The 23,100-nt window shown below is 26.8% G+C and overlaps 2 protein-coding genes across 3 annotated transcripts in view; both read right to left on the reverse strand.

Moving 5' to 3' along the window:
- The window catches only part of LOC122507724 (5-hydroxytryptamine receptor 2C-like), a 196,096-nt gene that overhangs the window by 53,946 nt on the left and 119,050 nt on the right, over positions 1-23,100 (reverse strand). The gene's annotated exons all lie outside the window — the stretch shown is intronic.
- Positions 17,191-21,293, reverse strand: LOC122507726. Its single transcript, XM_043620589.1, has 2 exons — positions 20,409-21,293; positions 17,191-17,581 (listed from the first exon to the last, which is right to left on the reverse strand). Exons 1-2 carry the CDS (start codon positions 21,070-21,072, stop codon positions 17,265-17,267), a joined length of 981 nt encoding a protein of 326 aa, XP_043476524.1. The 5' UTR covers positions 21,073-21,293; the 3' UTR covers positions 17,191-17,264.

Consider the following 23,100-nt stretch of genomic DNA (forward strand, 5'->3'; position numbering starts at 1 on the left):
CAATTTTTTTTATAAATTCCTTCGCACCAATTCAATTATTTCGAAAAATTTAAATAAAATTCTATTATTTAAAAAAATGTTGACAAAATTCTTTACAAGATTTAGTTAATAAAATTGCAATTTTAATCAAATTTTTCTATACAATTCAATTATTTTCAATACAATTTTTTTTAAGAATTCAATTATTTTCATGAATAATAAAATTTTTCTCGAGAATTCAATTATAAAAAAATTAATAACATTCTTTGTTAGATTTCAATTATTTTCATTTTTTTTTAATGAAATTTCTTGATGTAATTCAATTATGTTCAAAAAGTTTTAAAAAATTCTTAGAAATTCAATTATTTAAAAAAATTTGAACTAAATTCTTCACAAGAAATTACTTATTTTCGTAATTAATAAATAATATTTTTCTTCGGAGTTCAATTCTTTAAACAAATTTTTAATTAAATTCGTTGCAAGAATTTAATTATTTTCATAAATAGCAAATCTTATCGTAGAATTCAAATTATTTTTTGTACAATTTTAAATAAACTAATAGAAAATTGCATTTATTCTTAAAATTACTTTTTAAATTCACCGAAAGAATTCATTTTTTTTAAAATTTTGATGAAATTCTTCATAAAAATTCAATTTTAAGAAATATTCAATTATTTAATAAATTATCTTTCTATTTAAATAATTAAATTCTCAAAAAAAATTCTTATAAAAATTTATTAAAAAATTATTCTCAAAAATTTTATTAAAATTCATCAAAGAAATTTAATTATTTTAAAAAGCCTTCTTATAATTTATTTATTAGAATTTTCGTATCATCGTCCATACATTTTTAATTAAATTTCTTAAAAGAATTAAATTGTTTTCAAAAATTTTAATAAAATTCTTTTTAACAATTCAATTTTTTTTCAAAATAATTTTAATGAAATTCTACGTAGAAATTTAATTAATATAAAAATTTAATTATTTTCAATGTCTACTATTTCAATAAAATTTCACAAAATTCAATTATTTAAAAAGAAATATTAAAATACGTCTCAATAAGAATTCAATTATTTTCAAAAGTAATAAAATTCTTCGCAAAAATTCAATTATGGTCTAAAGTTTAAAAAAAAATTATCGTCAAAATTTCAATTATCTTTATAAATAATGAAATTTTTCTTCAAAATTCAGTTATTTTCAAAAATAAATTTTAATTTTAATAAAATTCTTGGCAAATGAAAATTTCAATTAATTTCAAAAACTTTTCTCAATTCAATCAAATGTTTTACAGATATTCAATTATTTTTAATAGAATTTTAATTCTCGTAAAATTTTTTAATAAAAATTGATTTAAATATGAATTTTAGTTAAAATTTTAGATAATAATTGAATATTAAACTCTCTAAATTTGAATGAGTAAAAATGTTTTTTAATTTGAATTATAGTGACTGACTTTTTGCTTTTGAATTAGCAGATTTTACTAATAAATAGTCGTTTCTACTAATTTAATAGTAAAATTTACTAATTCAAAAACAAAAAGTCAGTCACTAATTCTAATTTTTAAACATTTTTACTAATTCAAATTTAAGAAGGAAGTATTTTATAGCGTGAATTTTTAGAAATAATTTAGTTTTGAAAATATTTCAAATTATAATCTTTGAATGTTTGAATTTTTTATACTTTTAACTGAAAAATAGAAACATTTTTTTAAATATCTAATAATTTTTGGAGTGAATCAAAATATTCTTCAGGGTCAGGGAAAAAGTCAAAAATTTTTCCTGGAAATCAGGGAAAAACAAAATTAAATTTTTGTGGCTACTCTGTTTTTTTCAGTAGTAAAAAAAAGTTGTACAAGACAGTTTTTCGTCAGCCCAGGTGAATTAAATTCTTGTAATATTATAATATTAGAAAAAAATATTCAAATAAGGGCAAACATAATTCGTAATTTTTCTATAATATTTTTAACAGCAGTAGTAAAAATCACCTTTCGTCTGACATTCCATAAGTAGTTAAGGTACGTGTTTGGTCAGACAAGACAAGAAAAGCGTTTTAAATGCAAAACTTCTTTCCCATATACATCAAAATTAGTAGAACAAAACAATTTTAGTCAGACGAAATTAAACAACTTTCCGCAATCCAGATATCAGTTGTAAAATTTATTTACACAGTCGGACAAAATTAAGTTCTTCGCATTTATACTTTCGCAGTAGTAAAAAAAAAAGCGCGCAGCTTTTGTAATCAGACATAACATTTTATATTTCTGTAATTTTACTCTTCGTACTAAAATCCCAGTTTATGTGAGACAAAACGCTTTAAATTGTTATCAATTTTGTAGCAGTAGTAAAGGACAAATTTAGTCAGACAAATATAAAGTTTATATTAATTTTACAGTCACTTCAAATGCACCATTTCAAATAAATTTTATTATTTTCTAAATGTTGCTGTTTTTATTTTTTTTAGTTATTAAATACTTTTATTTTTTCTATATTTTTGTTTAGACTTTTTATTTCTATTTTGTATTTTTTTTTTTAATTTTTATATTTTTGTAAATTTTTTATTTCGTAGATTTTGTATTTTTATATTTTTGTAGATTATTTATTTCCATATTTTGTAGATTTTGTATTTTTTTTTTATTTTTGTGGGTTTTTTTTATTTCTATATTTTGATAGATTTTTTATTTCGAAAAAAAAAATATTGTCCGAATTTGAAGAACAGTGTGTATATAGCAAAATGATAGGTCAACTTGAAACTTTGAAATGGCTTGATATCGACGAAAAGTTTCCTGGTTAACGTGGACTGGCAACCGGAATTTCAGCGGGTTTGGTCCTACGGTAAATTTACTTCTACTGTTGATTAATGTTCTGATATTAAAGGTGATTCATAAATCAACTAAAACAATACTTTATATGAAACGATATCTTATCTATATTTTGGTTTGCGAAAAAAAACGGAGTGTCTTTTATGTTTTAAATGTTTTAATTTTTCATACCCTTTTTCATTTTATATACGTACATACTAAAATGAAATTAACATTCGGTGTTTGTATTATTTTTCGGACATATATTTTTCACTCTACATTCACTTTTCACTTTATTTCACACTATACATTTTTCGCAATTCACTAATTCCTTTATCTGTTAGAATGGATTGTTTTATTTTTTTTTTTAATTCTCAAAATTATTTTTTATAAGTGCTATTCGTGTATTTTTCTTTAGTCTATACTTTATTCACTGTTGTCTTTTTTAATTTATAACTTTAAGTATAGTAAAAATCAACTCTCGTCAGGCTTGAAATTTTATTTATTTATTTATTTCTGCAAATATATTTTTATAATAGAAATTTCGACTTTTAGGATTGTATTAAATTAAATTAGTTGTAATTATAAAATCAGTAGAGAAAGTTTAGCTATGGGCAGACAAAACAAAGTTCTTGCATTTATACTTTAAGTAGTTGAAAACAACTTTCGTCAGACTTATAATTTTTCTTTTTGTAATTTTTATTCATTTATTTTATTTGAGTAAGTTTAAGTTTATTTTGTCTGAGGATAAATAAATTATATTACCAATATTTAATCATTACAAGAATTATTTTAATATAATTCACTTTTTTTAATTCAAAGTACTATAATTACTTAAATTGTTTTTCTAATTTTCTTTGTACTTTTATTTAATTTGGCAGCTTATTTGTTAAAATATAAAATTTAATTTCTGCTAATAGCTTTTTATAAAATTTAGATTTTTAGTAGTGAATCAACAATCAAATTAAATTAAGTTTCGAAATTATAAAATCAGTAGTTACACTTTTTTTTAGTCAAACAAAATAAACTACTTTAAGTAGTAAAAAAACAGCTCTCGCCAGACTTTAAATTCTATATTTTTGTAATTTTCTCTTTTTTCAATTTCTTATTTTTGTTTTTTAAAAACTGAAATTTCTGCAAATTTATTTTTATAACAGAAATTTCGGTTTTTAGAAATTTGAAATCAAGTAAATTGAATTAATTCTTGTAAATTATACAATCAGTAGTAAAATTAAGTTACAGTCAGACAAAACAAAGTCCTTTCGTTAATTAGAATTTAAGTAGTAAAAACACAGATTTCACAAGACAAATTTCTATATTTAAAAAATTTTTTCTTATTTGTTTTTATGAATAATAAAAATATATTATAAATATAAAAACAGTAAAATAAATTAAAAATAAAACAATAATGATAATAATTATTATTGTAATTTTTTTCCAACATTAAATGAAATCAGTTTATCTTTTAAGCTTTGTAATGGGTAAAATAATTGCGTGCTCGTAATAATGAAATGAAAATTTACACGACGATTGTTTTTTTTTCTTTTTGTTTTTGAAAAATTCGAGTCAATTCTAAAGTGAGATTAAATTTTTAGCTGGCAAAAGTGTTCATGTATCATTAAACTCCTCGTTGTCACATGAATCATGCAATTTTACTTACTGGCCTTTCTTTTGAATTTATGGAACGTCTGCTTCTATTTCGCGTGCGCATTTAAATGCAAAAACTTTAATATCTGTAGTATCTACTAGATAAAGCGCTGTATGCAGTCAGAAAAATGCTTGATTTCAGCAAAAAAAAAAAAAAAGAAAATCAATTTTTCATACAAATATTTTCGTTCATTAATTCTCATTTCTTTTAATAATTTTTTTTAAATTACATTCTGGTCTGTAAAATTAGAAGCTGCATTGTTTGTTTATAAATCTTTTTAAAAAATTTTTTTATGAAATAAATTTATATCAAATAAATACTGCTATCAAATATTAATAAACTTAGATTCGACGAATTAAAATGAAAAATTAAGTAAATTAGAAAAATTACGAAAATTAGGAAAATTTGGATTTAATTTCGAATTTAACTTGTTGCGCATTAATCAAAAGGCACTGAAATAATAAAAAAGAAAATAAATTAAAAAATAGTAGGTAAAAATAAAGAAAGTAAAATAAAAAAAAAATAATTTTTGTTTACAAAAAAGCAAACTTTTCAATTTTAAAAATTGCGAAATCAAAAAACATTGGAAAAATCCAATCGCAATAATAATTGTTAAAAAGAAGAAACTATATTGTTCTCGATGTATTTTGAAGAAATTAGATTTCATGTTTTTTTTATTTTCTTTTTTTTTGAAAATAAGTTGCACATTTCGAAAGAAAAGCTTTATCATTTGATTATAAAATTTCTTATTTTCCTTGAGTTCGTCTCGGGCACATGAAGCTATAAAGTAGTGAAAAAGACGGAAACAGAGAAACCAGAGAATGGAAATGAAATCCTGCCTCGACAAAGTTGGCAATACGTTGCGAAATTACATTTAGCGTGAAGTTCGTTATCGATGCTAGCGTTCACAGGCAAACTCTTCGTTTCATTCCTACTTTCCCAAGGATAAAATTCCAGGAATGTGTTAGTACTATAGAGTGACCAAGTTTTCATTATATACATATACACATACATATATATATATATATAAATTCAGTGATTTAGTGAAATCAATAGCACTCAATGGTTTTAAATTTTCATCAGAAATTCAAAATAATTACGCAACACACGTTCCAATTTCTTATTTCTGGTTAATTTTTAATTTAGTTTTAAATCATTTTTCTTCGCGTTGATTGATAATTATTTAAATCTTAATTATCTAGCAAGGAGATTTTTTTTATTATGAAAATAAAATTTGGAAAATATGGAATTTTTTTTTCATAGTTTTAACTCTTCAAACTTCATAGCTGGAATTTTTCAAATTTTACAGTTTTAATTCTTAAACTTTCCTATTACAAATTTTAATTTTTTTGAAACAAATTTCTGGAAAATTAACCAACTGACACGATTCAATTTGTTATTTCCAGTTAATTTATAATTTATTTTTTATACATTTCTTTCTTGGCTTTGTTTGATAATTATTTTAGTCATAATTATCTAAACAAAAGTTTTTGTTAAGAATATAAATAAAATATTTGGAAATTAGAAAAATTAAAATTTAGAAACTTTGAATTTTTTTCCGTTCTTTTTTTCAAACTCTATAGTTTTAATTTTCGAAATTTCAAGATTTAATTTTTCGAAAATACGAATAATTCCTTAATAAAAATTGTAGGGCTCGAACTAGGTCCGAAAATCCCGTAAAAGTCCGTAATTTAATTGAAAAAGAACAAAAAGTTTGTAAATTGTACGATATAATTTGGAGAATTTTAGAGAAATTACAAATGAATGGAGAAATTTAATTATTTTTCAAAAGAAATCAAATTCTTCACAGAAATTCAATGTAATCATATTATGTAAATTTAAAAAAATTCTCGTCAAAATTAAAATATCAATTTTCTTTACAAATAATAATATTCTTCTCAGAATTACAATTATTTTCAAAAATTAAAAAAAAATTCTTGGCACAATTACAAAATATTTTAAAAAATTTCCCTCAATTCAAGAATTTTCAATATTTACTATTTTAATACCTAAAATTTTCCAAAAGAATTCAATTATTTTAAAAAAAAAATTATTAAAATTCTACGAAAACATTTAATTCTTTTCATAAAGTAATAAAAAATTCACAGAAATTCAATTATTTACAAATTTTTTTATAAATTTCTTCGCAACAATTCAATTATTTTCATAAATATAATAAAACTCATTGCTGAATTTAAATTATTTTTAACACAATTTTAATCGAATTCCTAGAAAAATGTAATTATTCTCTTAAAAATTTTATTAAAATTCGTCAAAAAAATTTAATTATTTAAAAATGTTTTTAATAAAATTCTTTATTATAATTGAATTAATTTTTTCCAGAAAGTTTAATTGCGGATTCTTTTTAAAAAATTATTTCAAGTTTTTATTTTCTAATAACATATTTAATTGAAGAATTTAGGAATAATTGAAATTTTGTAAAATTGAATTGTAAACAAATAAATTTGAAAATTCTCAAAGTACTTTTTCAAAAATTATTAAAAATAATGCTTATAGAGAAAAATTTTTGTTAAAATCACGAAATAAAATTTAATTTTGGAAAAGTTAGGAATTATTGCAGAAATTCAATTATTTTTAAGAGTAATATTCTTCGCAAAAATTAAATATCGTTTAAAAATAATAAAATAATCGAATTTCTCGAAAAATGTAATTACTCTAAAAAATGTTATTAAAATTGTTCGAAAGAATTCAATTATTTAAAAATTTGGCGATCAAATTCTTTTTGGAAATTGAATTTTAAAAAACATTTAATTATTCAATAAATTATCTATTTTTGTAGTTAAATAATTTAATTGTAATAGAATTTTGTAATAAAAATTAATTTAAAAATAAACCCAAGAGATGTTTCAATTTTCTCAATTAACTTTAGTTAATTTTTAATTTAATTTCAATATATTTACTTTCTTGCCTTTGCTAATAATTATCTTAGTCGTAATTATCTCAGCAAATTTTTTTTTAATAATAATATAAATAAAATATGAAAAATTAGGAAAATTGTAATTTTCATAATTTTCCAAATTTTGTTTATTTAGAAATTGTGTAACTTTTTTATAATATTAGTAGATAGACAGGGAGCGTTCTGGACCAAGATTCCTGCACCGACATGTTACCGACATTTTTAGCCCAGACTCAAACCACTTAGCCAAGACTCAATCCATTGGGGGGGGGGATATTCTGACTGTTATGCTGAGCCGGATATGACGTCATACTTCCTAGAATTTTTGGAGTGGGGGGATATTGAGATCATGATGCAAATGTGATTCTTGGAATTTATCTAATTTCTTGGAATTATAAAACAATCCTAGAATTTTCCATAGGGGTTGATGACTCAGAATTTTGCAATTTTTTATTGGAATTTACCGTTTTTGTTTTTTTACAGGGTGCATTCTTTAACGATGACACATAATTTCTTTGTTTCTCGCAAAATGGGGTTGATGACTCATTATCATTGGTATTTCCTGTTTTTGTTTTTTACAGGGTGCATTCTTTAACGATGACACATAATTTCTTTGTTTCTCGCAAAATGGGGTTGATGACTCATTATCATTGGTATTTCCTGTTTTTGTTTTTTGCAGGGTGCATTCTTTAACGATGACACATAATTTCTTTGTTTTTCGCAAAATAGGGTTGATGACTCAGAGTTTTGGAATTTTTTATTGATGACTCATTATCATTGGTATTTCCTGTTTTTGTTTTTACTTATTTTATTCTTGGAATTATTATTTTCGTCTAAATATTGCAAATCACTGTTTATTAGATTCTTATCTAAGGAATTTTTACAAACATTTTTGGTTCTTTTCATAAGAATGCTTTTGATCTTACCGAAATTCCAAGAAATCTATAATTAACTTGAAGGTCAAATAGGTCATATCTCATGTATATAAAGAGGGCAATTTTTATAAACGAAATCATTCCTGCAGTTTAAGTTGGTTAATGAACATATTAGCAGAACAACGTCGTGAAATTCAAGTGCGCTTGAACAAATTAATTCAAGAAATACATAAAGTTAAAAGTTTAATTGAAGCAAGGTCGCAGTTAAATATTTTAATAAAAAAATTTGAAAATTTAAATTTAAGTGATGAAAATGAATTTCGATAAATTAAACAAAGCAAGCAAAGTCTTGGTCACCAAAACAACAAAGGAGTTAACCATCGATGCATTCTATAAAGTAACAGACATTCGAAAAATTGATACGAAATTTGGTCCGAAAATTGTTGCTGAAATAAATAATGAATTTAACATTTTCCTACCACCAAGAATGCTAAAAATATTTGAAGAGGATGCAAATCTTTTCAACAGTCTAAAAGCTGAAGCTGTCAGAGGTGGTGTATATTTAAGAAATCGTGGAGGACCTTACAATCAGATAGAGTTTGTTCCTGAGGGAGTTGACCAGTAGAAGACATAAAATGTCATATTTACCATGCAGAGAAATGTTATTATCAAAAATTTACAACTTGAATCCATCATTTACAAAGCAAGTTGTCGTTGGAGCAGAACTAGACATAAATGGGAAAATAATACCTAAAATTCAACTAAGAAGCAGCCATCCACGAGTATCATTGTCTTTGGAGCTTCAAGAATGGCGCCTATTGTGTGATGCAGTAAAACATATAATGCGATTTTTCAACGGAGATTGTGATGCATCAGTGCTGGATTGTGAAACGTTTACAATACGTTTTAGTGTTACATATCGTTTAATATCAATTGAGCGTTTAGATCAATCATTTACATTTAGTGAAACTTCATTTGCAATATTTAATGAACTTATTCCTTGTGTTGAACAAAAACATGTAGAACTATCAAAATTCAATTTGCAGTATAGTAAAGATATAATTGTAAAGTCTATTGCAGAATTAATCTTTAAAAATAATGTAAAGTCTACAAAACATGCCACGGATTTTATTAAAAAACATTACAGTAGAATACTTCAAAAAGTGATGGGAAGAACTAATGTTTTAAATTTAGAGACATTATTGCTGGAACTTGTCACATTTCACTGTAAACAAATATCAAATGAAGCTATTCAACAAATGTCAAATATTCAATATATCAATGGTAAATTATTGTAAAGAGAGGATAAATAAATACAAAAATGCATACAATTCAATTTATTTTTATTTTTACCTTTCTTAAATACATTATAATTCAGATTCGTTTATCCAACTGTTATGAGAATTATCAAAACCCAACCATTTTACAAATACATTAGATCCTCGTTTTTTTAATACTTTTTCAACTAAATATACATCTGGATATTTAACTTTAGAAAGTTCTTGCTCGTAAAAGCATCCACTTATTAGATTTTCCTGATAATCCTTTAAGACATATGTTATTGGATTAGTATTTTTTACATCGCTTATAGTAAATATTTCTGTAGTCCAATTTGGTGTATAACCTTTCTCAAAAACATGCTTAACTTTACTTATACGTACTCTATCTCCAACTTTAAATTTCTTATTATATTGCCTGTTTACTGCAACTTTTTTAAATACATTAAACAACAAATTATTTTCATTTTCAGCATTTACATCTATTGGTTTCATTTTTATTGTTCGATGTTTACTATTATTATACGCATTTACTAAATCACTTAGTATGTCTATCCATTTGTAATTACCGCGTAAACTGAATTGCATCCACATTTTATTCTTCAAAGTACGATTAAATCGCTCACAAATTGACGCTTTCAAATTACTATGCGTAGAATACAAGTTAATGTTATAACTTTTAATGAGATTTTCAAACTGTGAATTATAAAACTCTTTTCCTTTATCTACTTGCAAATTTTTTGGTATACGTTTTTTAAATAAAATAGATTTCATTGCCGCAGTCACATCTTCACCTTTTTTGGACTTTACTGGAACAGCCCAAGCAAACTTTGAAAATGTATCAATGACGGTTAACAGGTACTTGTAACCTTTGTTTTCTCTAGCATAAGGTTGCATTTCAACAAGATCAGCTTGCCAAGTCTCGTCAATACCTCGAATGTCAACATTTCTTCGCTTATAATTTCTTCTCGCTGGTTTATGTAACTCTTTCACCAACTGTAGTTTTTGATCCTCCATTGTTAATTACCTTCAAGTGTGCGCAGTCTGCTGTCTAATTGTAAAATAATCTCTTTGCTGGTAGACATCATCTCTATATTTCTTTTAATACTGATTTTTAGATTTTCAAAATATTTTTTTATCAAATCTTCTATCTCTGCAATCTTTACAACATTGTCATTTATATCATTTCTCACAGAACCGATTACATCATAGATGGCGTTCGTTTTAGATTCAATAACTTTGTTTACAGTATTCAAGTTTACTGCATCACTGTTGCTCTCGGCATCAGCTACGTTACAAAGTTTCTTATTTTCAATATTAAAATCTCCTTCACCAGTCAACTTAAAACCAAGTCCTGGTGGACCTCGATTTGAAGTTTCTGTGCTTTTAAACTGACGTCCGAATATGTCAATACTCATCATGAAAATGATAAAAATTTCTACAACTGTTAATTAATAAACAATTCCAGCTTCTCTCAACTCTTCAATAATTGATATAATCTCATTATTATGACTGGGATTTCCAGCTGCTTGAGATGCCAAGAGCAATCTTAAACGATCAACCAATTCATTAGGATCATCCCAATAGACATAATCAATTTTTGTATCTTCTTGTTGAGTCATATATTCTGGAATTAAACCTTCACCAGAATGTACTGCTATATAGTTTAGATATTTTAAACTCTTTTTATCTCTAACAGCGCCATCTGCTTTGTAATATTTTTTATGAGCATTAGTTGATATTACAATATTTTTATAATTTTCTCGATCAACTACACTTAAAACAGCTTCTTCTGGAACTTTTTTGAATAAAAGCTCAAGTAAACCTTTCGTTGCAGGATATGTTTTATTAGCTACACTAATATTATTTTGTTCAAAATTTATTCCTGAATTACCAATCATTAATTGGCCTTTAGATAATTTACGAACTCCATATGAAGCATCTAAATCTTTTCCCTTTTCATCCAACATTTGAAGATATAAAATAGCACCATCTTTCTCTGATTTATCTCCATCTCCATTATCATCTCCATCATCATTACCGTTATCGTCATCATCAGCAGCTGTTGCAAATGATAAGTCATCTCTTAAAAATGAATCATTCTCTCTCTTAACTTCTTGATCTTCTTCAAACTCTAAAGGAAGGTCTCCCTCTCTTTCAATTTTTACTGGTCGAATTTGTTTAACAATTTCAATGTCGTCAACTAATTTCTGAATTGGTGTCACTATAGGTTTAAAGGTATTATTTAAAGTCTGTTCAATTTCTTCCTTGCCCAATTTCATCAGTCTATGTTTTCGTCGAATAGCATCACTGGCTTTTGCAATTTGACCAAGAATATCTTTTTGTTTTCGCAAATGTTTCAAGTGTGTAGAAGACATGTTGATTGACCAATGCCTTGAATGAAACTGTTTATAAAGAATATCATTTCTCTAATTTTATAAAACAATCAAAACACTTTCTATATCTGCCTTCATTGATATCACGATCTTTATCAATCACTATAAAATCATGCTTATTTTTCCAACAAGAGTTGCAAAGTTTTTTAAATTCCATAAATGTCATATCAGTATTTACATGATCATCATAAATATGTCTAAGATTCATTTCATCTTGTTTGAATAAAACTAGTAAATTAACATTGTCACGTATTAAATGTTTTGGAATGCGCGCATATGTTTGACATAAATAAAAGCAATCCACAGCTTTGTGTCTTCCCATAGCAAAAAAGGCCTTAATATTATCTTGTTTTTCACATGCTACGTCATCAAATATAAATATTGAGTTTGGTAACGCATTGTTTGGTTCTACAACATCCACATGTTCATTAAATGGAAAGTAGCCAACACCCTCTACTGGTTGCAAAATGTTTTCTAAAAATTTGTATTTTGGTTGATATAACGATTTTGAGTACACATAAACATTCTCAAATCGTAATCCATTGGGATGTATTAAAAGAGCAAGTAAAGCATTTGTCTTTCCACAATTTGACGGTCCACAAAATATTGCTCGCACACTATTTGGCAATAAATTTCCATGACGATTATCTGTTTTTTTATTACAATCTTGAACAAGAGTGTCAAAATTGTAAACTGGTAATTTAATCGATTGTGCTTCGAACTCCATTCTTACGATAACTGAGGTTAAAACTATAAATACAAGGTTTTTAATAGTTTCAATGTCAGTTTACTGTAGTCGCTTGTAACGTTTGCATGCAAGTCCAATAATAAGGTCCATGCTACTTTACAGCATCTGATTGCTAGGTCTAGTTTTTTAGGAGAGGTTTGCGATTTGGTGTCGATCGTCAACTCTTTCATGCTTTGGGCAAGGTCCACGTTTCCTACTGTCGGAGGCAATTGGGATAATTGACTATTACTGTGATAATTGACTATTGCTGTCATAATTTTTTTGTTAGATCATTAAAGGTCGACTGTTTGTAGTCAAATGGCAAAAAACTATAAATACATTGGTTATATAGATTTCCCCTTTAGTCTTGAAAAAGTTTTCTAACCGTAAAGAATATAAATATGGGTGTAAATAAAAAACAAATTAGTTTAAAGAAAACTTCGAAAAGAGTAAGACGAGGTAGAGGTATTTTGAATAAAATTATCAATAAATTACCTTTCGAACTTCATATACCTGGCTATCAATACTGTGGTCCAGGAACAAAATTAGCAAAGAGATTAGCACGAGGTGATCCAGGAATCAACCCTCTCGACGCTGCTTGTAAACAGCACGATATTTCTTATTCAAAAAATAGGGAAAGTGTAGAAGCGAGAAACGCAGCTGATAGAGTACTTGCTGATAAAGCTTGGCATCGTGTGTTTGCTCCTGACGCAAATTATAGTGAAAGAGCTGCAGCTTACGCAATAACAAATGCAATGAAGGTCAAATCAAAATTGGGTATGGGAATCAAGTCAAAAGAAAATATGAAGAAAAAGAGGGAAAATAAAAAATCAACGTTGAGGAAGATTGTAACCGCAGCTAAAAAATCTATGAAATTGGATACAAATGCCCAGTCTACTATTAAATCAGCACTTGAAGGTGCACGTTTGGCAGTTAAAATTGCTGGTGGCAGGCGAAAAATTAATAAACCTCGAGTTTTACCGATACCTTCTAAAGTGGGAGGAATTTTACCTTTTCTTATTCCTTTGTTTGCGGGTTTAAGTGCAACAGGGGCTCTAGCAGGGGGAGCAGCTGGCATAGCTAAAGCTGTAAATGATGCAAATTCTGCAAAACGTCAACTAGAGGAAAGCAAGCGACACAATCAAACAATGGAGTCTATTGCCTTAGGAAAAGGGCTCTATTTAAAACCATATAGGACAGGTCTAGGGTTACACCTTAAACCTTATAAAGCAGGACAAGGATGCAAGTCAAAAAACTTGAAGTAAAGCTACCTCACCGAGCCCTAACCGACTTAGATTTACTTAAATTTGCAAAGCTTTTAAAAATTCCATATTTTCGAGGAGTTTTTATGCGAAATGAACTACCTATGCGTGGTCCTAAAGAAACTGAATTTGCAATTATTAATCTAGATGATAAAAATGGTCCCGGTACACATTGGTGTGCATATAAAAAGAATAAAGATAAAATCGTATATTTTGATAGTTTCGGTAATCTTCAACCACCTTCGGATCTTGTTAAATATTTTGGTGTTGGTAGCATAAAATATAATCATAAACGATATCAAAACTATAATACATATGTATGCGGACATTTATGTCTTAAATTTTTATGTAAACAATTGAATATTCCTGATTTGTATACTCTGCATATAAATAAATGATATTCTTAGTTTAAACGTTAGTTATTACTTTGACCTCATCATGGACGATTCACTTATTTTAACGTTGTCTGGAAATTCTTCCATCTTAGAATCTCAATTTTTTCCACCAATAGAGTTGTCTAATTTTAAAAATTATGCTCTTGGTCTTGTTGAATTTTTAACTTTTAATTCTATTCCTAATATAGATGTTGGAAAGAATAAATTTTACGTAGGAAATGAAGAAATTATTATACCCACAGGAAGTTATGAAGTTAGTGATATTGATCAAGTTTTGCATTTAATTTTAAAAAATAAAGGAATTAATTTTAGAATCAAACCAAACAATAATACATTGAAATGTACAGTTTATTGTGATGAAGAAATTAATTTTAAACCTAATGATTCTATAGGTAGTTTGTTAGGATTTTCTCCTCGCAAATTAAAAGCTCAAGAATACCATGAGTCTGATCAACCAGTATCAATCATTAAAATAAATTCATTAAGAGTAGAATGTAATATAACAACGGGAGCATACATTAATGGTGAAAAAGTGCATACAATTCATGAATTTTTTCCTATTGTTCCACCAGGATATAAAATAGTGGAAGTACCAAATCACGTCATTTACTTGCCAGTCGCTGTCAAGACAATAGACTATATTCAATTGCGAATTGTAGACCAAGACGGAAATTTAGTTAATTTTCGAGGGGAAACTTTAACAATAAGGCTTCATATTAAATCCTTAAAATAATGGGTATTGTTTTTAATAATAGAAAAAGGATTGGTTTTGGTTATAAAATTAAGACACCATGCCAGAAGCAAATCAGTCGTCGGCGAATCTTGAAGAGATTAACACCTCAGAACCTGCAACTACTGAAAAATCTCGGTCTAAGGATTGTAAAAAAAGGAAGAGAGTAAAAAAGAGATTTAAGGTTATTTTTACTTGTATTTGTGCCTTTGTATTTCAACGTATTATTTTTTGCTATGGAAGGGGAAATTTTAAATATTGATTCACCAGTAATTTTTGATGAATCTATTGCTCATTATGAAGTTCATGCGCAACAACCATACACCTCATCAACATACAACAATAGTGACGAAATCCGCATCACGGTACAGAATCAGGATCATTGCTTATTTCCAAGCAAAAGCTCGATTCACATCACTGGAAAACTTGTGAAACCTGATGGAACAGCTCTAGAGCGTACAAATTTAATTTCTAATGGCATATGTCATTTATTTGAAGAAGCAAAGTATGAACTTAATGGTGTAGAAATTGATAAAAATAAAAATGTTGGTCTTACAAGTTTAATGAAAAATTATATTTCTCTCGATTCTAGTCAAAATAAATTTCTTGAAAATGTTGGCTGGTTAGAATTTACGAATGAACCAACCTTAACAAATGCACAAGGTTATTTTGATGTTTGTATTCCTCTCAGTATGATTTTTGGTTTTGCTGAAGATTACCAAAAAGTTATTATTAACGCAAAACATGAGCTTATTTTAATCAGATCAAGAACTGATGCTAACGCAGTGTTGCAAGTAGCACCTTTAGAAGAGTTTAAAATTGTCATTGAAAAAATTGAATGGTTATTACCGTACATAAAATTATCAGATGCTCGAAAATTTAAATTATTAAAATATATTGAAAAAGATCCATCTATTCCAATAAGTTTTAGAACTTGGGAATTGTATGAATATCCTTTATTACCAATTACTCCTAAGCATATTTGGAGTGTAAAAACTTCAAGTCAATTAGAGAAACCTAGATTTATTGTATTAGGGTTTCAGAGAAACAGAAAAAATAATACAGTTCAAAACTCTAGTTATTTTGATCATTGTGATTTATCTGATGTAAAATTATTTTTAAATTCACAATGTTATCCTTATGGTAATATGAATCTCAATATTAATAGAAATCAGTACTCTACTTTATATGAAATGTTTACAAATTTTCAAGCATCTTATTATAGTAAAGAGTCTCAACCAATTTTATCAAAAAAAGAATTTTTACAATATGCTCCTTTAGTTGTAGTGGATTGTTCAAAACAAAATGAGTCTTTAAAAAGTGGACCAGTTGGTATTCGCCTAGAATTTGAATCAAAAGAAAATTTTCCCGCCAATACTTCAGCTTATTGCTTAGTTTTGCATGACCGCATCGTTGAATATAAACCAATCAGTGGAATTGTCAAAAAAATTGTTTAACTTTAAGCTTATATATATTTAACTCTTTACGCGTAATGAGATTAGTTGATTTAAAAATGCAGTACTTGATAGATGTGCAAGGATTCAAATTGCCAATTAATGAATTTGTTTTAAAAGAATTAGCTATAGTTTCTGTAAATAATGATTCAATACCAATAAATATGGTTTTCCAACCTCCTTGTCCATGGAATTGCGTCACAAACAAATATAAATGTATCAATCGTTGGTTAGAAAATAATTTCCATGGTATTCGTTGGAATGCTGGTAATGTACCGTACGTTTATTTAAAAGAAATTTTAGAAAATGTGTTTAAAAAAGCAAAGACAATTTATGTTAAAGGTTTAGAGAAGAAAAAATGGTTAAAAAGCTTAATCGATGAAAAATATTGTACTGAAATTATCGACATGAATGATTTAAATTGTCCTTCTTTAAAAAAGTTAAACATTGAAACATGTACTGGAACTTGTTCAAAACATTTAATCAACAATAAAACTTTTACTTGTGCTCTTCAGAATGTTATAAACTTAAAAACTTGGTTCTGCAAAAACTGTAATATTTGAGTATTTTAGTTGAAAATGTATTCTATTTTTTTCCTCAATAAAATTATAAAATATCAATTGCACTGTAATTATTATTTCTAACCTAACCTTATTGTTTTCAGGAATAAGAAACGACATTTATTTTAAATACATTTATTTATTATAATAAATTACAATATTTTTTAAGTATAATTTATTGTAAAAATTGTATAAAGCGAATAGTAGAGAACTAATACAAACTACATTTTAAATAAATATTTACATTTTATACATCAATTTCATCTATTTCCATTGGCTCATGCTGTTGGTAACCCCAAGGAAAGGTGTCAGTTTTCCCTGGTATCAAAATTCTTTTATCATCCTGCCAACTTAGAGCAATTTTATTTTGTTTGACAGTAAATACTTCATGTTTTTTGCTGCGTATAAAGTGCTGAGATCGGATCAGGTTTTCATTTTCATTGAGAGTATGCTTAAAATCATCGAAACCTATTTTTTTTAAAGTTGAATATTTTACCCCTTTTGCTTTCTTTTTAGCTTCCTCATCACCCCATAACTTGAATGCATAGAGTTTTGATCTTAAACCTATAAATTCGTCTACAATTTTACCGTTATTTTCGTCTTTCATAAGACCTAGGAGTTTTTTATTTGCAAGTGGTATATTATAAATGTTGTTTTCAGGATAATCGGATGTATCGAATTTATGTAAATCTCTTTTAATATAATCATAAAAAATTGGGTACTGTAATATGATAAACAAGACTGTCAGTATCTGTGTAGAGTAATTTTGCAGAATCACTGAAAGTCTCTTTAATGTAATTGTAATGAAAGTCATATGTTATTATCTTTGATATGTCCAAAATAGTGAATCCTATGTAAATTGGTTTGTTAAAGTATACCTTTGTTTTATTCATCTCAATAATGACCATATCTTTATCGAATATGGTGCAACTATGAAAGTTTGGTTGAGCAATTAAATTTTTCGCGCAATACCTTCCCTCCCATTTTGTTATTAATCTAACATCTTTGTGTTTTCTAACATTTTCCATTGTCTTGCCAAATACGGAATTGTTCATTAGCTTGTAAAAATTCTTCTCAAATTCATTACTCGATTTTTTTCTAAGCTCGGTATTTAAATCAATGTAGGGTTTTAACCACTGCTTTTGCTTGAATTTTAAAACTCTATGTATTTTAGTTAATTTCATTCCCAAAGATAAATATAGCTTTAAATTTCTATAGTGAATTGTATAGTTCTTCTTTGGTAATAAATTTGGAATTAATTTGGGAATTGTACATTTTGGGAGAGGAGGTATGAAATGTTCAGGGCATAACGGCAAGTCTTTATGTGAATCATGAAGTTGAGTTGGATAATCTAAATCTACTTCAAGAATGTATCCTTCTTCTGAATCATCTGGAATATTCAAGAAAAAGTCATTGCTATAATTTTCAAACCATTCAAAATCTGTATAAGGCAAGCTTTCGCTCATAGAAGCACCATACTGATTATTTATATCGAAATACATAATGTAAGATTCTGGTATTAGGGGATTAAAATCTTTTTCCATAAATCTATTATTAGCTTTCGCGTATCTGTTTGAGCATTGTAAAACTCCACCTCTTATTCCCTTTTCAATAAAAAGCAACATTTCTACATCTGTCAACAAATCAAGCTTTACGTCTGTGTACTTGAGCATAGCGTCAAATGCCAGTCCTGGGGCAGTATAGTAATGTAACGCGTCCAAGTTATAAGTTGTAAAGCATGTTTTTCTAAAATTTTCAAAAATGTCGGCAAGTAGTAGAACGTCAGTCTGTAAATACAAGTCAGAGTATTCTCCTATTGTTTTTAAATTAAACGTTTTCCATACGTTACAAGCATGTTCATAGTCTTCGTCTGAAATATGAGCGTCATTTAATTTAGAGTAGAAAGAGTCTTTTACTGGCAATTGACCTTCTTCTAATTTTTCCCAGCTACTAACATATTCGTAAGGAAATATTCCTTTTCTTGTCAATAAATTAAACTCGTTCATATTTTTACAATACTTTTTAGTAATTTTTTTCTCATCATTTTCAAGATAGGAGGATAATTTGTCTAAACTGCTGGGCATAAATCTAAATGAATCAAGAAATCTTAATACTACTTTGGTACCCTTCACATATTTTGAAAATGAAATGTACTTTTCTTTGTTTATTGGTAACAGTTTCATTTCACCCTCAAAAGACGTTGCTAAAGCTTTAATAATGAAATGTGCATCATATCCTGACAAGTTGTGAAAAATTATGGGAACAACATGCGAATCTTTATAATTTACATTGCAACCTTGATGTGCTGGACCACGATATTTTCCCGTGAAATGACAATGATCGCGGTGTTTAATGTCATCATTTTCAAAAGGTTTTTCACAAATATGACAAATTGTTGCTGTGTCAAATTGAATTTGTTGTAAAATAGTTAAATTTTCCATTGGAATAATATTTGTAAAATAAGTATTTGCTTTTTCAGCCAATTGTTCTAATTCAGCCATGAACCAATCAACACAATCTGGACCTCGATATGATTTAAATTCTGAAAGAGATTCATTAAAATTGCAATGTACATAGAAAGCAAAACTTGTCGGGATATGTTTTTGGTATGTTGATGTGTTTGTGTGTGTACTTGCTATAGGTTCTAAGAGACTTTCAGTGTCAGCATACACGACAAAGGGAACACTTTCTTTATTTCTGTAATTTTTAAATTTTAAAATTTTATCCTCTTCATTAGGCAAAATTACTCGACACATGTTTATTTTATCACAATCAATTTTATGATTATTAAATGATTTTTCATATTTAAAATGGCATAAACATCTATCACAAAGTATGGTTCGATTATGATCTTTTGTTATTTGAGATTTTACTAAACGAGATAAATTATTGATTAATGCAAAATGATAAACTTTGTTATTTTGAAAATTATTATTATCATCATCATCGTCTAAATCAAGTTCTGTATTTTCAATCATTAATAAGTGATAAGTACGTTCATTTGATTTGTTTTTACTTAAATAAAGTGGAATAATTTCATTCTTTTTATTACTGCTTTTATCAATTCCGTACACATTAATATTTAAATTGTTTAATTTTTCAAATTTTGGAATATCGCTGAGAGAAATGGGGAATTCAAAATCATCAAACTTTAAATCAGTATCTTTAAAGTGGGGATATGAACTTGTACGATCAACGTGACTATTAGCTGGATAACGTTGTGCAATTATTGACCATAAAAAACAGAATTTGTCATTATTTATAACATTAATAACAGCTTTTTTATCAATTATAAATTTTGGCATTCTTATAAAAGTTGAGTATCCAGCCGCAAGAGGCACATATTTATTTATATTAACACTTAAATTTATAATTTCATTTAAAGACCAACCTGACTTTTTTTGTTGAAAATCATCAATCTTAACAAAAAGTTTTTCACGAATTTTATGATCAAACCATTCATCAAAGTTCGTTGATTCTAAAATTTTTGAATTTCTAGTATTGAAATATTTAATATCATCAATTTCCTCACCTTCTTCTAAAACAGTATAATTTGCCGCAAGAACAACATTAACTTTCATGTTTCCCACCTTTTTAAATGCATTTTTTAATCGAGAAATAATCATTTTCTTTGCATCACTGAGAAAACTGTCCATATTTTTATGTTTTAAATTAATAACAACACCTGTTCTAATTCTATTCTCGAAAGCATTCTCTAATTCTTCCCACCTGATCCATCTCTCATCCTTTTTAAATAAACCAGTTCCTGTTCTTCTTAGTTTCTTAAACTTTCTGCTATTTGCTTTCAATAGTCCAATAGTTGACAAAATCTTTTTTTTCTCTCCACATGACACAGATCTATTTCTTAACAATTTATTCAGTAATCTAATGTTTTTTACACTATTATTTATCCAAAAATTTAATTCCTCTGTTGTAGTTTTTTTACTTAATGTTTTAAAAGCATTGTTCATAATTTTCACAAAATCTTTACAATAGTTAGAGGTTTTATCAGTTTCCATAACTTTAATTGCTGCATTTAATTTATCCAAATTCATTTTTATCACTTGTATTGAAACTGTCAATTTTTTTCACTACAATGATTAACTCCGATCAGACTAAAATTGCACTTTTAACTATAGCGATTTTTTTAAAACGAGATTTTTTAAGCGCACTTGAATTTCACGATGTTTTTCTGATATGTTGATTGAACAACTTAAACTGCAGGAATGATTTTGTTAAGAAAAATTGCCTTCTTTATATACACAAATTATGACTAATTTTATTTCAAGTTAATTATGGTTTTCTTAGAATTGTGGTAAAAAACAAAAACAGGAAATACCAATGATAATGAGTCATCAATAAAAAATTCCAAAACTCTGAGTCATCAACCCCTATTTTGCGAGAAACAAAGAAATTATGTCATCGATAAAGAATGCACCATGTAAAAAACAAAAACAGGAAATTCCAATGATAATGAGTCATCAACCCCTATTTTGCGAGAAACAAAGAAATTATGTCATCGATAAAGAATGCACCATGTAAAAAACAAAAACAGGAAATTCCAATGATAATGAGTCATCAACCCCATTTTGTGAGAAACAAAGAAATTATGTGTCATCGTTAAAGAATGCACCCTGCAAAAAACAAAAACAGGAAATACCAATGATAATGAGTCATCAACCCCATTTTGCGAGAAACAAAGAAATTATGTGTCATCGTTAAAGAATGCACCCTGTAAAAAACAAAAACAGGAAATACCAATGATAATGAGTCATCAACCCCATTTTGCGAGAAACAAAGAAATTATGTGTCATCGTTAAAGAATGCACCCTGTAAAAAACAAAAACGGTAAATTCCAATAAAAAATTGCAAAATTCTGAGTCATCAACCCCTATGGAAAATTCTAGGATTGTTTTATAATTCCAAGAAATTAGATAAATTCCAAGAATCACATTTGCATCATGATCTCAATATCCCCCTACTCCAAAAATTCTAGGAAGTATGACGTCATATCCGGCTCAGCATAACAGTCAGAATATCCCCCCCCCCAATGGATTGAGTCTTGGCTAAGTGGTTTGAGTCTGGGCTAAAAATGTCGGTAACATGTCGGTGCAGGAATCTTGGTCCAGAACGCTCCCTGTCTATCTACTAATATTAGTTTGAATTTTCCAAATTTCATGGTTCCAATTTTCCGATTCTCCAAATTCCTTAACTTCTCAAATTCCAAGTTTAGGTTTTCTGAAAATAATAATTCCTGGAAAATTAAAATTCGAAAATAACCCAATAGACGTTGTAATTTTTCTTATTTTTAGTTAATTTTCAAATTATTTTGATGTATTTTCAATTATGAAAAGATTGTTTCCATAGTTTTAATTTTCCAAATTTTTCTAATTTTCCGAACTCGAAATTTTAGTTTTCCGAAAATAATTCCAGAAAAAATTGAAACATAAAAAAAACATCATAAAAAAAATAATAATATTAATGTAAATATATAAATAAAAAATAACATTTATAATTATTTATCATTTATACATAAAAATAAATAAAAATTCATTTTTCTTTACAAAAAAATGATTTTTTACGAAGGGAAATTTGATTCTTCTTTTGTTTATCAAATAGAAATTTGATCCTGTATGGAAATTAGATAGGGAAAAAGTGTCGAATTTTAGAATTGCAAATTTAGAATTTTGATACGATTTTAAATCATGACTTTAATTTATTCCTCTGCAGAGGTAGATATTTGAGACTTAGTAGTAATTGACTAGTTGATACTTAAATCATACTGACGGCACTTTCCTTTTGATCATGCCATGTAGTGAAAATCTATTAGGTATCTTTTGCATTAACCTGCAGTAATTAAGTTTTCAGCTCACACCTCCACCTTATATATATAATAAAATCAGTGATTTTTTTCACCAATTGCGGAGATGATAATTAATTTTAAGTGACACTTTTTCAATTTTCATTTTTCAAAAAAATTTTCAATATTTAATTTCAGATGTTTTCCAAAATATATGTGAAAAACTGGAAAATTTTGTTATTATTTTATAAAGTTATTTAATTATTATCGATTGTATGAATAT

The sequence above is a fragment of the Leptopilina heterotoma genome, unplaced genomic scaffold, assembly GCF_015476425.1.
Source record: "Leptopilina heterotoma isolate Lh14 unplaced genomic scaffold, ASM1547642v1 Lhet_51, whole genome shotgun sequence".
In the NCBI taxonomy this organism is placed as follows: domain Eukaryota; kingdom Metazoa; phylum Arthropoda; class Insecta; order Hymenoptera; family Figitidae; genus Leptopilina; species Leptopilina heterotoma.

Bases quoted from the DNA above. Each gene is read 5' to 3' on its own strand.
- LOC122507726 (XM_043620589.1), bottom strand. From the start codon at position 21,072: ATGAATTTGGATAAATTAAATGCAGCAATTAAAGTTATGGAAACTGAT. The intron at 17,582-20,408 runs GTTGGTCTTTAA...ACGAATTTATAG, and splicing joins TTTTCAACAAAAAAAGTCAG to GTTTAAGATCAAAACTCTAT.